Source organism: Prunus avium, chromosome 1 (assembly GCF_965620075.1).
Source record: "Prunus avium chromosome 1, drPruAviu1.hap1.1, whole genome shotgun sequence".
Lineage (NCBI taxonomy): Eukaryota > Viridiplantae > Streptophyta > Magnoliopsida > Rosales > Rosaceae > Prunus > Prunus avium.
The window spans coordinates 2,586,528-2,598,718 of record NC_142284.1 but is presented as its reverse complement, the minus strand read 5'-3'; the positions used below and the strand labels follow the sequence as shown (position 1 = coordinate 2,598,718).

Here is a 12,191-nt window from a genome sequence, read left to right as displayed (position 1 = left end):
TTTCGTCCAAAAAAAAAATCTTAATTTGATTCATTTAATTAATCGTGTGAAGTAGCTCATCCCCAACACAACTTGTTTATAATTATTTTGTATTTGGATATTTAAATTTTGAGCCAAGAATTTCAAAGCAAGCTTCCAATAGTATGAACTAAGCCTATCACTTTGCATCAGTTATCAAATAAGAATAAATTTAATATATGAATACATACAAAACCATAAAAATAGTCTCATAATTACACATCTTCACATACAATTCAATATATATTAATAAAGGAAAAAATAACTAATTTTCCTTATATAATACTAGTTTTTTTTTTTTTAAATAACCGAAAACGTATATAATACTAGTTAAACATGTTTATCGTGTCAAAGTTGGGTCATTAAGCTTGGCACTAATCCGACTAATTTATTAGTCGTATTCAGTTGGTCGTTTCATATGTGTGTTTGTGTCCGCAAGTTATTATCGTGCGGATTCTATTGTAAACAGGCAGGAAAACAGAGAGGGGTAGTACAAAATACACGGCGTCCGCACGATAATAACGTTCGGATGTCCGCATAAGAGAATTTCTGTATATATATATATATATTTTTAAACCAACGAAATTGTATTTATAACAAACTGTAATTCAAAATACAGTAAACAAATAATAAATGAAACTGACTTGGATTCGAGATAGAGGCTTGCAGATTTGATGCAATGTCCTAAAGACAGTAATTTCACCCCTTCTCGGTGCTTAAAGTTCTACAGGTGACTGTCTTCCAAGATTCAACTATCTGTATTCTAAGTCCTAGCACTAGGACCTAGAATTTGGTGAACTTTTGTTCTCCTCTCAGACAAGATGAAATTTGCTTATAGAATGCTTTTTCTGATATTTTGAATATTTCACCATTCTCTACATTTTGTTTTATATATATAGATAATATTCAATACCCAAATCGATTTTGAAGCCCAATTGGCTTCCACTTTGCCCAACTTTCATTTACTAAGATTGATTATGTAGAAGAAACTAAAAACTCACGGCAGCAAACTCACAAACAACAAACAGACCAAACACCAAATGATGGCACGCAGATGAAACCCAAAGAAAATCAAGCAAGAAAACACTCACTCAAGAACTCACACAGACTCAGAAGAGAATAGAAGGAAGAAGACAGAAGCTAAAACTGATAAGCTTCGTTCTATCTATTTTTTTTTAAGTTTCAACCAACAACAGCCGCACTTAATACAAATAGAGGCAACGCCTCTTTTAAGAGAAAGAGAGAGACCTTTCAACAAAAACAATAAAAACATTCTAGAGACAAGTGAGCACACGGCCGACAGCCTGCCTAATACAAAACTAGCCACAGTAGCCTCACTCCTTGAGCCAATAAACAAAACACATCTGACATAAAGCATGGGCATGCTTTTACAAAGTGAATAAAGTATTAAAAGTGGCTTTGAATTCGGTGGACTTGGTTTAACTCTCAAATTACATGCTTCCTGTGATCATGTGCACCATATTGTATTTGTAAGGTCAACCGTCAATTTATACCCAGCCCCACCCAGGCAGCAAATCTATTCAGATGGCTCTCTCTATCTGTTTATCAAAATTCAAAGACATTCCAAACGACAACGTAGGCCTGGGCGCGGATCGGTTTGGAACGGTAGAGGGCTCTTCCGTTAACCAAACCAAAGACTTCGGTAGACCATTTTCTCTTCCGTTAACCAAACCAAAGACTTCGGTAAACTTCGGATCGGTTAACCTAACATTCGGTTCGGAACGGGTCGGTACGCCGGTAGTACCGTAATAAAAACATACTAATAAAAATACAATTTATAATACTTTCACATAACATAAGTTCTTGAACAAATACACCAAATTATCCTTTTAAAATATAAAAATCTAATAACCTAATTCATCCAAGTATGAAATCAAACAACTTAGTCACTATATCATTCAATATGTCCTCAAGATGAATTGGGAGCCACTTGTGTTTGTTGTTTGAACTTTTGAGTGTTCTTTTTATTGAATTCTCTACATTTATGTAAATGGTTTTGACATTTGTTTTGCGTTGGGTTCTTTATTTTTTTCATGCTGAATCCAACCATATAAAGAACATAAAATTTGGATCAACAGTTAGAAAGTTATAGGTGAAAAACGGGACAAAGGTCGAAACTGGAAAACATAGGAAGTTCATAAATTCCTCTCTGACCAAAAAGTGCTACAGTACTTGGATAAGTGATACAATGGTGATAAAGCAGTGATACAATGGTGATAAAGTAGTGATACAATGATGATAAAGAAGTGATACAGTAGTGATAAAAGAGTGATACAAAATGCTGATTGTATTTACCTTTGGTTTCTTGTTTTGTATTTAAATAATAAAATAAGTATAAATATCGGATCGGTACGGGTTTCCGTCGGGTTAGGAATTTTGTTTCCGTTAACCAAACCAAACATTTCGGTACGGATCGGATCGGAATAATTAAAATTAAAAAATAATTATTTAACCAAACCAAACCAAACCGTCGGTACGGTACGGTCGGTACGCGGATAATTCGGATGAGATGCCCACCCCTACGACAACGTATCTCATTCATGGAAACAAGTGCAGTTTTTCCGCGGTAAAATCAACAATTTACTCACTCACCCTTTGGGCTTTGGCGCCAAAATGTTGACAATAGGAGGTAAATAACAGATAATAAAGGCCGCGAAAATTTGGAGAAGGTTAAAACCAAAAACTTTGTTTCGCGCCAAAACTAGTTCCCATTATAAAATCAAAGGCGCAGAAAGCCTTCTTCATTTTCCCTCTCTCTTTTCTCGTTCTCCTCTTCCCCACAATCTCCGTTCCATTTCCTAAACCCTAGTTCCCATTTTTTCGTCTTCTGCTTCTGTTCCGTGTCTATGATCGAAGACATGGACACCAGAAACGGCGCAGAGGAAGAGAAACTCTCATCAGTTGAAATGCCCAAATTTGATATTCTCCCAGAGATCTCGCAATGCGGTGAGGCCAACAACTCCAACTTTGAAATTCCGACGGCGGTGATTGTTAAGCGAACCAATACGAGTACTGGGGCTCGTATTTCAGCCCCGATCAATCAAGAGGGCTCCAAGGCAGCAGATGAGGCCGAAGCTCAGAGATTAGTGAAGGAAGAAGTTCCTGATAGTCAAGAGGGTTTGGTAACTTTGGCTCAACTGCCGGATCCTACTTCCACCCATATCAAGCAAGAGAGCTCCGAGAAGTCAGATAGGGCTGAAACTCTTTCTGGGTTGAACCCTCCAAGCTTGGTTAAGATTGAGGTTCCTGATATCCAGGAGGGTTTGATTCAGCAGGCAAAACCTGTTCTGATTCGGGTCAAGCAAGAGCCCTTTGTGGAGTCTGATGAGGCCAATCCTCTAAGCTTAGTACCAAGTCAAGTTCCTGATAGTCAAGAGGGTTTGGTCCTACGGGTGGAACCCATTACGACCCTGGTTAAGCTGGAGACCTCTGAGGAGGCAGATGAAGCTGAAAAGCTTCACGGGTCTAAGCCTGAGCGCCCAGAAAAGAAGGAAGTTCCTGATCAGCAAGAGGGTCTGACCCAACAGGAAGAGAATGTCAAGAAAATCCGAGCAGTTGTGGGGTCTGAAATATCCGAACTTTTAATTCAACTAGTACTCTCTCGATGCGGTGACAACCCAGATGCAGCCATCAATTACATCCTCGAAGGTCAGGGGATATCTGTTAAGCGGACAAATACGAGCACAGGGGATTGTATCTCAACCCAGTTGCCCGATTTGCATAAGGGATCGAAGCCTAATAGCCAGGTAAAGAAGGAAGATCCTGATTGTCAAGTAACTTTGGTTCAACAGACGAGGCCTAAAAATTTGGAGGATGGAGACTTCCCCACAGAGCAGGATTGGCTTTTGGTGGGAAGGACATTTGTCACTGCACTTTCTACTTCCAAAGGCAGGAAATTGTTTGATAATGAGATTGTTCATTTCTCTTTTCCTTCCGCAAACTCCAGCCACAAAACCAGATGGATTGTTCGTTTCTCAACCAAGCAATTTGGAGAGGTATATCTGTGTTCTCAGATTGCATTTTTAGTCTTTGCTTAAGTTGTCAGTTCTTTTTAACAAAATAGGTTATCTTGTTATATGTTTGAGTTAAATGCATTTGTTTATTTGGATAAAAAGAATGACATGTTCTATATTGATGTATAGATTGGTCGGCTTCCCATGGAATGGGCGAAGTGTGTTATTCCGCTTGTAAATTCAGGTAAAGTTAAACTTCGTGGGCGTTGTATAGCTGCACCGAAAGTCCTTTCTATGATGCAAGAGGTCATATTGTATGTAAGGTATAAGTCTTATCCAGTTGTTTCAACAACATGCATTCCTTGGACAAATCCTACGTAGTTTTGTCAGTTCTTATTGAGTTTGATTGTTAAATGTTACAGTTTTTATATTCACCACTCAATTTTCACGGAGGGTGACCACTCGTCGTGGAGGCTAGATGTATCCCCCAACATTGATTCTTCAATTTATCCCCTCCTCAGTCAGTTCAAATTGCTGAAAATTCAGCCATATAAGAAGGTACACCCTATTTCTCCTGTTGTGATATTAGCATTCTGCATGCAAATCGAGCCACTAGAAACTCTACTTTTTGTTGGTTTGTGCTGTATTGACACATGTTTTTTTTTGGCTTCATCCAGGCTGAATTCACCCCAGAAGAACTTGATTCCCGAAAACGCCTTTTGAATATTGAAGTATGGTTTTCATTCTTTTTTATCATTTGCATTGATCTCAATTGCTTAAATATTGAAAGTTTTGTTGATTATCTCTGAGGTGGTTTGCCAATTCTCCATTTATTGCACATGATCTTTTTCATGTACGGTGATTACTAAATGCTATTGGGAGTTTGGAGACCAACAAATAGTTGTACCAAGTGAAAGATTACATTGTGCTTTGAGTACCATTATTATCTGAATGAGGTCTTTGAAAGAATTCAATCCCTTGGTACAAGCAAATCCTAGAATTGGTTTGAATGCCATTGGTTCAGTGAGCGCTTTCAGTGGTGCTGTTTGAATTCAAATGATACTGCTTTGAGAAATACAATTGAATATTTCGATTTCTAATATTTTTGTGTTTCAATACATATTTCATTGTTAGTGTGTGTGCTAGATGTAAACACATAGATTATCCTGGATATATCCCCTTAATAACATAGACATGCATGGTTCAAAACAGCGTATTCCAGATGACGGTGCTCCTGTGTTGCCCTTAGTGAAACGAAGAAAGGGTTGCCAACAGCCTTCAGAAGAAAGCAGAGATGAACAAGCCATTACAGAGTCATCTCTAAATAAGATTGTTGGTGCAGCAGATGTTTATGACTTGGAGGTAGTCATCTCTAAATATGGTTTTGGATGTCATCAATATCCTCTTGTCTGACCTCTCTTTCTCTCTATCTTTTAGGAGATGGAACCCCCAAGTACTCTCACGTGTGTTCTGAAACCATACCAGAAACAAGCTCTCTACTGGATGTCTGAATTAGAGAAGGGAATTGATGTTGAGAAGGCAACACAAACTCTTCATCCTTGCTGGGCGGCCTATCATATGTGTGATGAGTATGTAATTTAAACAAATTGGAAATGGAAGAAAGGCAAACATGACCTTTTTTTTATTGTCTGTCATAGCAAATGCTACAGCCATATAGTCAATTTAAATAGCTCTCAAGTTATAACGTAGTTAAACATGCTATCTGTCAGGAGGGTTTCTTCAGTCTATGTGAACATCTTCACGGGAGAGGCAACCACAAAATTTCCAACTGCAACACAGATGGCAAGAGGAGGAGTGAGTTTGTTTATCATCCCTCCAGTCCATATTTGCTTTAATATGTTCTAGCACGTTGTTCAGTTTCTTTTCTGTGCTTTGGTTATTGTCATGTACAATCTCTAACTTGAAAGAGTCTCTTTACAGATCCTAGCAGATGCAATGGGACTTGGGAAGACTGTGATGACAATTGCTCTAATACTTGCAAGACCAGGCAGAAGAAGCTCTAATAGTATTGAAATTGCAAAGAGGAGGAGGATAGATTCAGATACAAGCACCCCATTTAAACCAAGGGGAGGCACTCTTGTTGTCTGTCCCATGTCTTTGTTAAGCCAGTGGAAGGTAAATCTTCTATTTTTGTGTTGTACAGTTTCTTATTAATAAAATGTATTTTAATTTTAATTTTGAGGCATGAAATAAATGGTGCCAGAAAGGACAGAGTTTGTCTAATTCATTTGCTCATACCTTGAATCATAATTTGAATATACCACTATATTTCTCTACTTTGCAAGATATCCCATCAGTTCTTTTAATGTTCTCAGGATGAGCTTGAAACCCATTCAGAGTCGGAAAGCATTTCCATTTTTGTCCACTATGGTGGATACAGATCCACTGACCCCAAGGTGATATCAGTACAAGATGTAGTGTTGACAACATATGGTGTCTTGTCTACATCTTATAAAAGTGTAAGAAACTATTACCTTCAGTTTTAGGCAGCTTTTAGTATTTGTAATTTGTTAATATATACTAAACCAAATCCGTTCATCTTCTTCATCAAATTGATACTTTAATTATGATACAGGATGGGGAGAACAGCATTTTCCACCAGATCGACTGGTATAGGGTGGTGCTTGATGAAGCACATAGCATTAAATCTTCAAAGACCCAAGTTGCTCAGGCTGCTTTTGCCTTGTCCTCCCATTGTCGATGGTGTTTGACAGGAACGCCTATTCAGGTATACCTTCTACTGTCATACTTGATAAATATGCAAATATGCATGCTAGAAATTGCAATGGCAGGGACAAATCATAAGTGAAGCATATATTACACTGCTCTTTCAACAGTACTTGCCTTTTCTTTTTGCAATTTTACGGAACTTTAATCAGTTGTTTCTCATTGAGTTTAGGAGAGGTTATTCATTGCTTGTAACTTGTAACGTTATTTATGAAATTCATTGGTCATCAATTGCTGCAGAATAATTTGGAAGACCTCTACAGCCTCTTATGCTTCTTGCATGTTGAACCATGGTGCAACTGGGCATGGTATGACAACATGTTGCAATTGTTTGCTATTCTATTGCAGCTATTACAACTGTTACTTCAATCGGGGAATTAGTGGGCATGTTAGCTTATGGCATTGCTAATATTGTTTTATCTATAACTAGGTGGAGTAAATTAATTCAACGACCTTATGAGAGTGGTGACCCTAGAGGACTGAGATTGATAAAGGCTATTTTGAGGTCATTAATGTTAAGAAGAACAAAGGAGACAAAGGATAAAAAAGGAAGGTAATTATGCTTCTTGAGTTCCTTTGAACTGCTTCTCTCTCTCTCTCTCTCTCTCTCTCTCTCTCTCTCCTGCCTTTAAACTCTTTGAAGAATTTTAACATTTGATGCTTCTGATTCAGGCCCATACTTGTTCTCCCTCCAACTGACATTCAAACCATTGAGTGTGAACAGTCAGAAGCTGAACGCTACTTCTATGATGCCCTTTTTAGGAGATCAAAAGTAAGTTTTCCGATCACTAATTGTGGACCCAGCTGAAACTGTACTTGCAAACGTGCTTACTTTTCTGTTCACAGTTTGGTTATTTCTTAATACTTCCTCATGCCTAGTTTTTATTCATAGTCTATTAATTTTGAGTCTCTATCATACAAGGATCTAACCATTTATTATGCAAAATGTACAGGTCCAGTTTGATCAGTTTGTGGCACAAGGCAAGGTTCTTCACAACTATGCAAATATCCTTGAGCTACTACTCCGATTGAGGCAGTGTTGCAACCACCCATATCTTGTGATGAGGTGGAAATGGATTAACTACTTAATAACCAATGTTTTTTCCTTGTTCGTTATATTGATTTGCTCTAAGAATTTTTGTTTTGGATATATACAGTAGTGCTGATTCACAAAAGATAAAAAGTCGGAGTGATCCCCAAAAGTTTGCAGACTTGGACGAGCTTGCTAGAAGATTCCTTGAAGCTAATCGTGATGCTTCCACTTCAAAGCAGATTGTCCCCACGCAAGCCTATGTTGAAGAGGTTGTTGAGAGTATACGTCGGGGTGAAAACAAAGAGTGTCCCATATGCTTGGAGCTTGCAGATGATCCTGTACTTACACCATGCGCGCATAAGATGTGCAGGGAGTGTCTTCTCTCAAGCTGGCAGACACCAGCTACTGGTCGATGTCCAATATGTCGGCAATGGCTCAAATACACTGACCTTATAGCCTGCCCATCAGAAAGCCGTTTCCAGGCTAATACTGAGGGAAATTGGACCGAATCTTCAAAGGTTTTAAAGCTCTTGGATTGCTTGGAACATATCCTTCGGTCAGATTCTGGTGCAAAGAGCATTGTTTTCAGTCAGTGGACTGCATTTTTGGATCTCTTGGAGACCCCTATGAAGAAAAGAGGAATTGGGTTTCTGAGGTTTGATGGAAAGCTGTCCCAGACACAGAGAGAGAGGGTATTGAACGAGTTCAATGAGACCAAGCAGAAAATGGTTAGCAGAAACAATCACATATTTTTCTCTTTGATGTTAATATTTGGCAGTAATCATTTTGTTGGTTAATATTCTGCATGCATTATGTTTCAGGTGTTGTTGACGTCTTTGAAAACTGGTGGTGTTGGTCTAAATTTAACTGCAGCATCTAATGTCTTTATAATGGTTGCTTTCTATCTTTGTATCTATCATTTGCATGTATTGGGTAAAATTAATCCTTTCCTCCCCGCCGATATTAAAAATATTGTCTTCACCCTCTTTTAGGATCCATGGTGGAATCCAGCGGTTGAGGAGCAAGCAATAATGAGAATTCATCGCATTGGACAAAAGCGAACTGTTGTTGTTAGAAGATTTATTGTCAAGGTAACCCATCCACGGCATTTTAGCATGTTAAGGAACTTGGCTAATCTCATCCCCGCACGTCTCATGTTTTTCATTCTGAATTCTCTACTTTGGTGATTGATTATGAAATGTGAATGATTGAGAAGCTGAAAAAAAAAGTATTGATTGGTTTGCAGGACTCAGTGGAGGAACGCATGCAACAAGTTCAGGCCAGGAAGCAAAAATTGATTGCTGGAGCTCTCACTGATGAGGAAGTAAGATCTGCCAGAATTGAGGAGCTCAAAATGCTTTTCACATAGAGGCATTCATTATAATTTATATGTATATGGTATTTAGGGGAGGAGAGAGAGTTGCATTTGGGGTTGCTTTTCTGTGTAGTTAGTCTAAAAAGAGAAGAGCCCCTAGTTTTTGTAAATCCAGGGCTTTCTCTCCTTATCTACTTTTTTGGGAAGTTGATTGTGTTTGTGTAGAAACTTGACCAATCAACAAGTTAATTAACTTATTTTCTTGTCCGACAAGCAAAAGAAAATAGGGTTTTGGAAAGAAAGATGGCAAGTTATGCGAATATTCTGTAAATGACGTATATATCCCTGACCAACAGATGCTTGGTTTGACTGGTTTGGCAGCATCTATCTGTTGTTTTACAGCCTTGCACATGCAAAACACCGGTCCATGCATCCTGTGGGCTAATCAAGCAAGGCTTAGAACTGACCGCGTAATTGGCATCTCAGCCGTTGGATTGAGATGAGTGATACGTGGAGATGTGGCTTTGAACGTCGTCTTTTTCGATGACGTGTTACTCAAAATGGTCGGTGGTGGGCCCGGTTTAAAAAATTATAATTTGTAACGTAAGAAACGTACGGTACGCATTTTCATATGAGTTATATGATGCCCTCTCAGTCACCGTTAACTTTCGGTTGGGGAGGTTGTTGGCTGGTCCTGGTCTGGTCATATATCATAGCTGGATGGATGGAGCTGCCAATTGCTTTTCGGCTCAGCTTCGGATTAAAGACAGAGAGAGAGAGAGAGAGATTACTTTACACTTTCCTTTCCATTGTTAAAAGTTTGAGAGAAAAGGGTTTTTCCTTTCCAATTTACAGTTTGAAGACATTTTTTCGTCGGTGAAAGTTGGAGAGAAATTTCACAATTCACATTTAACTTTTAAGCATTGAGATTCTTGTAATATTTTCACTTAGTTGACCGCTAATTCACTAATAACGTGTTTAAACTAGGGGTGTGAATTCCCACTTTGAACTTTTTTTCCTTAATTCTTTTGTAATTAGCGCGTTGGCAAAACCTTTGGTTTTTCTTTCAATTGAGTTGTGTAGACATGCCGCAATTATGTCATGGTTAGGCCTAGATAAAATTAGATTAATTGTGCGTGTCTAGAATTTGACAAATTGCGTGGATTTGGAATTTGACAGATTGTGCAATCAAGCGAAGAAGCTATTTTCAGTCTATCTTATAATTATTTTTTCCAAAACCTATATTCTTTAACTATCTTATCTTAGATGTAAGGCTTTATTGAGGTTTTTGCTTATGGATTTGGATTTGCTAGGATATCATGTACTTGTACAATTTAACAATTAAAGGTGATGGAAATAAAAGCGCAGAAAGTAAATGTACTAGAATTAAAGTGCTGAAAGTAAAGATTAAATGAAATTGGAGTTTCACATTTCCCTAATTTTCGCCTTCTAGTCTTTGCCTTTGTTAAGTTTGGGAGCAAACCACAATTTTCTCACTTTAGATTTTGAAAACCGAGAAGATCATGCCGAAAAGAGACACGAATATTAAGTCATGTAACGCTAAATTCCTGAATCCTAGTTTTATTTATGTTGAGTGAGAGGACTAAATTTGCGGCGTGTGGCAAATAAAGGAATAATTAAAAAATAAAAAATAAAGTTAAAAGGAGAATATAGACTTGAAAAATCAGGGAAACAAAGGTGTGCGTGCGTGTTCTGAATAGCCAGCCCAACCCGATACCGCCAAAGACGAGGTGTAAAATTGAACCAAAGCCGTGTGCCAACCATACGCCCTCGAGCCCAGCTAGACCCCCTACGGTTTCAATTTTTTGACCCTTTCGTCCTTTCTCTCTCCTCAAGCCCCCAAAACAAAACCCTCTCTCTCCTCGCTCTCTCCGCATATATATTTACACAATACCCCTCCACTCCTTCCTATTCTTCTATTTATCATCTGTTGCCAGACGCAAAACCAAATCCCTCACTCACTCTCTCTCTCTCTCTCTCTCTCTCTCTCTCAGATCTCATCACCTCAAAATCAATGGCAGACGCACCCAGACCAAGCTCCTCCAGCAACCGCCGCCAGCCCAGCCGCCTCCAGCGGCGCGCCCCGCCCCCTTCTTCCTTACAAATAAATCGCGTCCCCGATTGGAACGTCGCTATCCCCCTCCTCTCTCCTCTCGTCTCCCCCGATTGCCCTATAGACACCACCAAATCCCGAGACCAGCACCAGCAGAAGGAGATGCCACGTCATCATCAGGGGGCGGAGGCCGAGAAATCGGCTCCGGCGATGGTGTTCAAGAAGTGGCAGCATCCGGCGGCGCCCTTCTGCTACGAGCAGGCTCCGTTGGTCTCGGCTTTTGTTCCGGTGTAGCCGCGACAGCAAATTCGATCCCGTTTGGGTTTAGGAAAATCCTGAAGAAATTTTTAGTCTTTTTTTTTATTTTTAAAATATATAATTTAATTTGTAAAATAGTCTCTGTAGATCTCATCTAACAGTGTATCTGTGCTCATCGAGTTAATTTGTGATCGAACATGCACGTGATTTTGCCAATTGTAAAATTGCTAATTCCAATTTACAGTTCCATAGAATTCAATTTTATTTTTATTTTTCGTTGATTTTTGGTTGATGAACTAAATGTGCAGTTCTTCTTCTGTCAAGTTGGGGTTTTGGAATTGGATGAAGATTGGTTGGGAAAATGAGATGCCATTTTCATGGTGGAAAAATGATTTGTTTAATGATTGGATCCAACGGTCATGATGTAGTCAAAGGGTTCCTTTTTCCAGCACCAGTTGCTCAGTCTCCACCGGAAGCATAAAGCAAATTAGTATATAATTCGAGCTACATATCCTAAAAGTTGTCCATGCTTGCTCATCATATATTTAAGTAACACAAACAAAACAAATTTTGTGACATCTTTTTCATGTCTTTTTCTTCATTTTAAAAAGAGCAAAAGAGTTGGGCGACGTTTTTGAATGGTATCTTGTAATCAACGGGACCAACACGATCATTAACATTTAACAGTTGCATATGATAATTATCTGTTAGTCGTAGACTCGAATTTCCTAAACCCTAATTTTGAACATGTGCAATTACTCACAAAACACT

At 38.7% G+C, this 12,191-nt stretch overlaps 2 protein-coding genes across 2 annotated transcripts; both read left to right on the top strand.

The window, feature by feature from the left end:
* Positions 1 to 2,566: 2,566 nt before the first annotated feature.
* On the top strand, positions 2,567 to 9,353 carry LOC110751553 (Helicase protein with RING/U-box domain-containing protein). Its single transcript, XM_021952043.2, has 18 exons — positions 2,567 to 4,034; positions 4,182 to 4,315; positions 4,415 to 4,550; positions 4,670 to 4,723; positions 5,205 to 5,354; positions 5,430 to 5,581; positions 5,723 to 5,807; positions 5,934 to 6,128; positions 6,329 to 6,472; positions 6,589 to 6,741; positions 6,981 to 7,048; positions 7,171 to 7,293; positions 7,413 to 7,512; positions 7,694 to 7,806; positions 7,898 to 8,501; positions 8,595 to 8,666; positions 8,766 to 8,864; positions 9,020 to 9,353. The coding sequence occupies exons 1-18, from the start codon at positions 2,886 to 2,888 to the stop codon at positions 9,140 to 9,142; spliced, it is 3,654 nt and encodes a 1,217-aa protein (XP_021807735.2). The 5' UTR covers positions 2,567 to 2,885; the 3' UTR covers positions 9,143 to 9,353.
* A 1,656-nt stretch (positions 9,354 to 11,009) lies between these two features.
* On the top strand, positions 11,010 to 11,696 carry LOC148297143 (uncharacterized protein At4g14450, chloroplastic-like). Its single transcript, XM_088254027.1, has one exon. The coding sequence runs from the start codon at positions 11,124 to 11,126 to the stop codon at positions 11,454 to 11,456; it is 333 nt and encodes a 110-aa protein (XP_088110153.1). The 5' UTR covers positions 11,010 to 11,123; the 3' UTR covers positions 11,457 to 11,696.
* Positions 11,697 to 12,191: the final 495 nt, after the last annotated feature.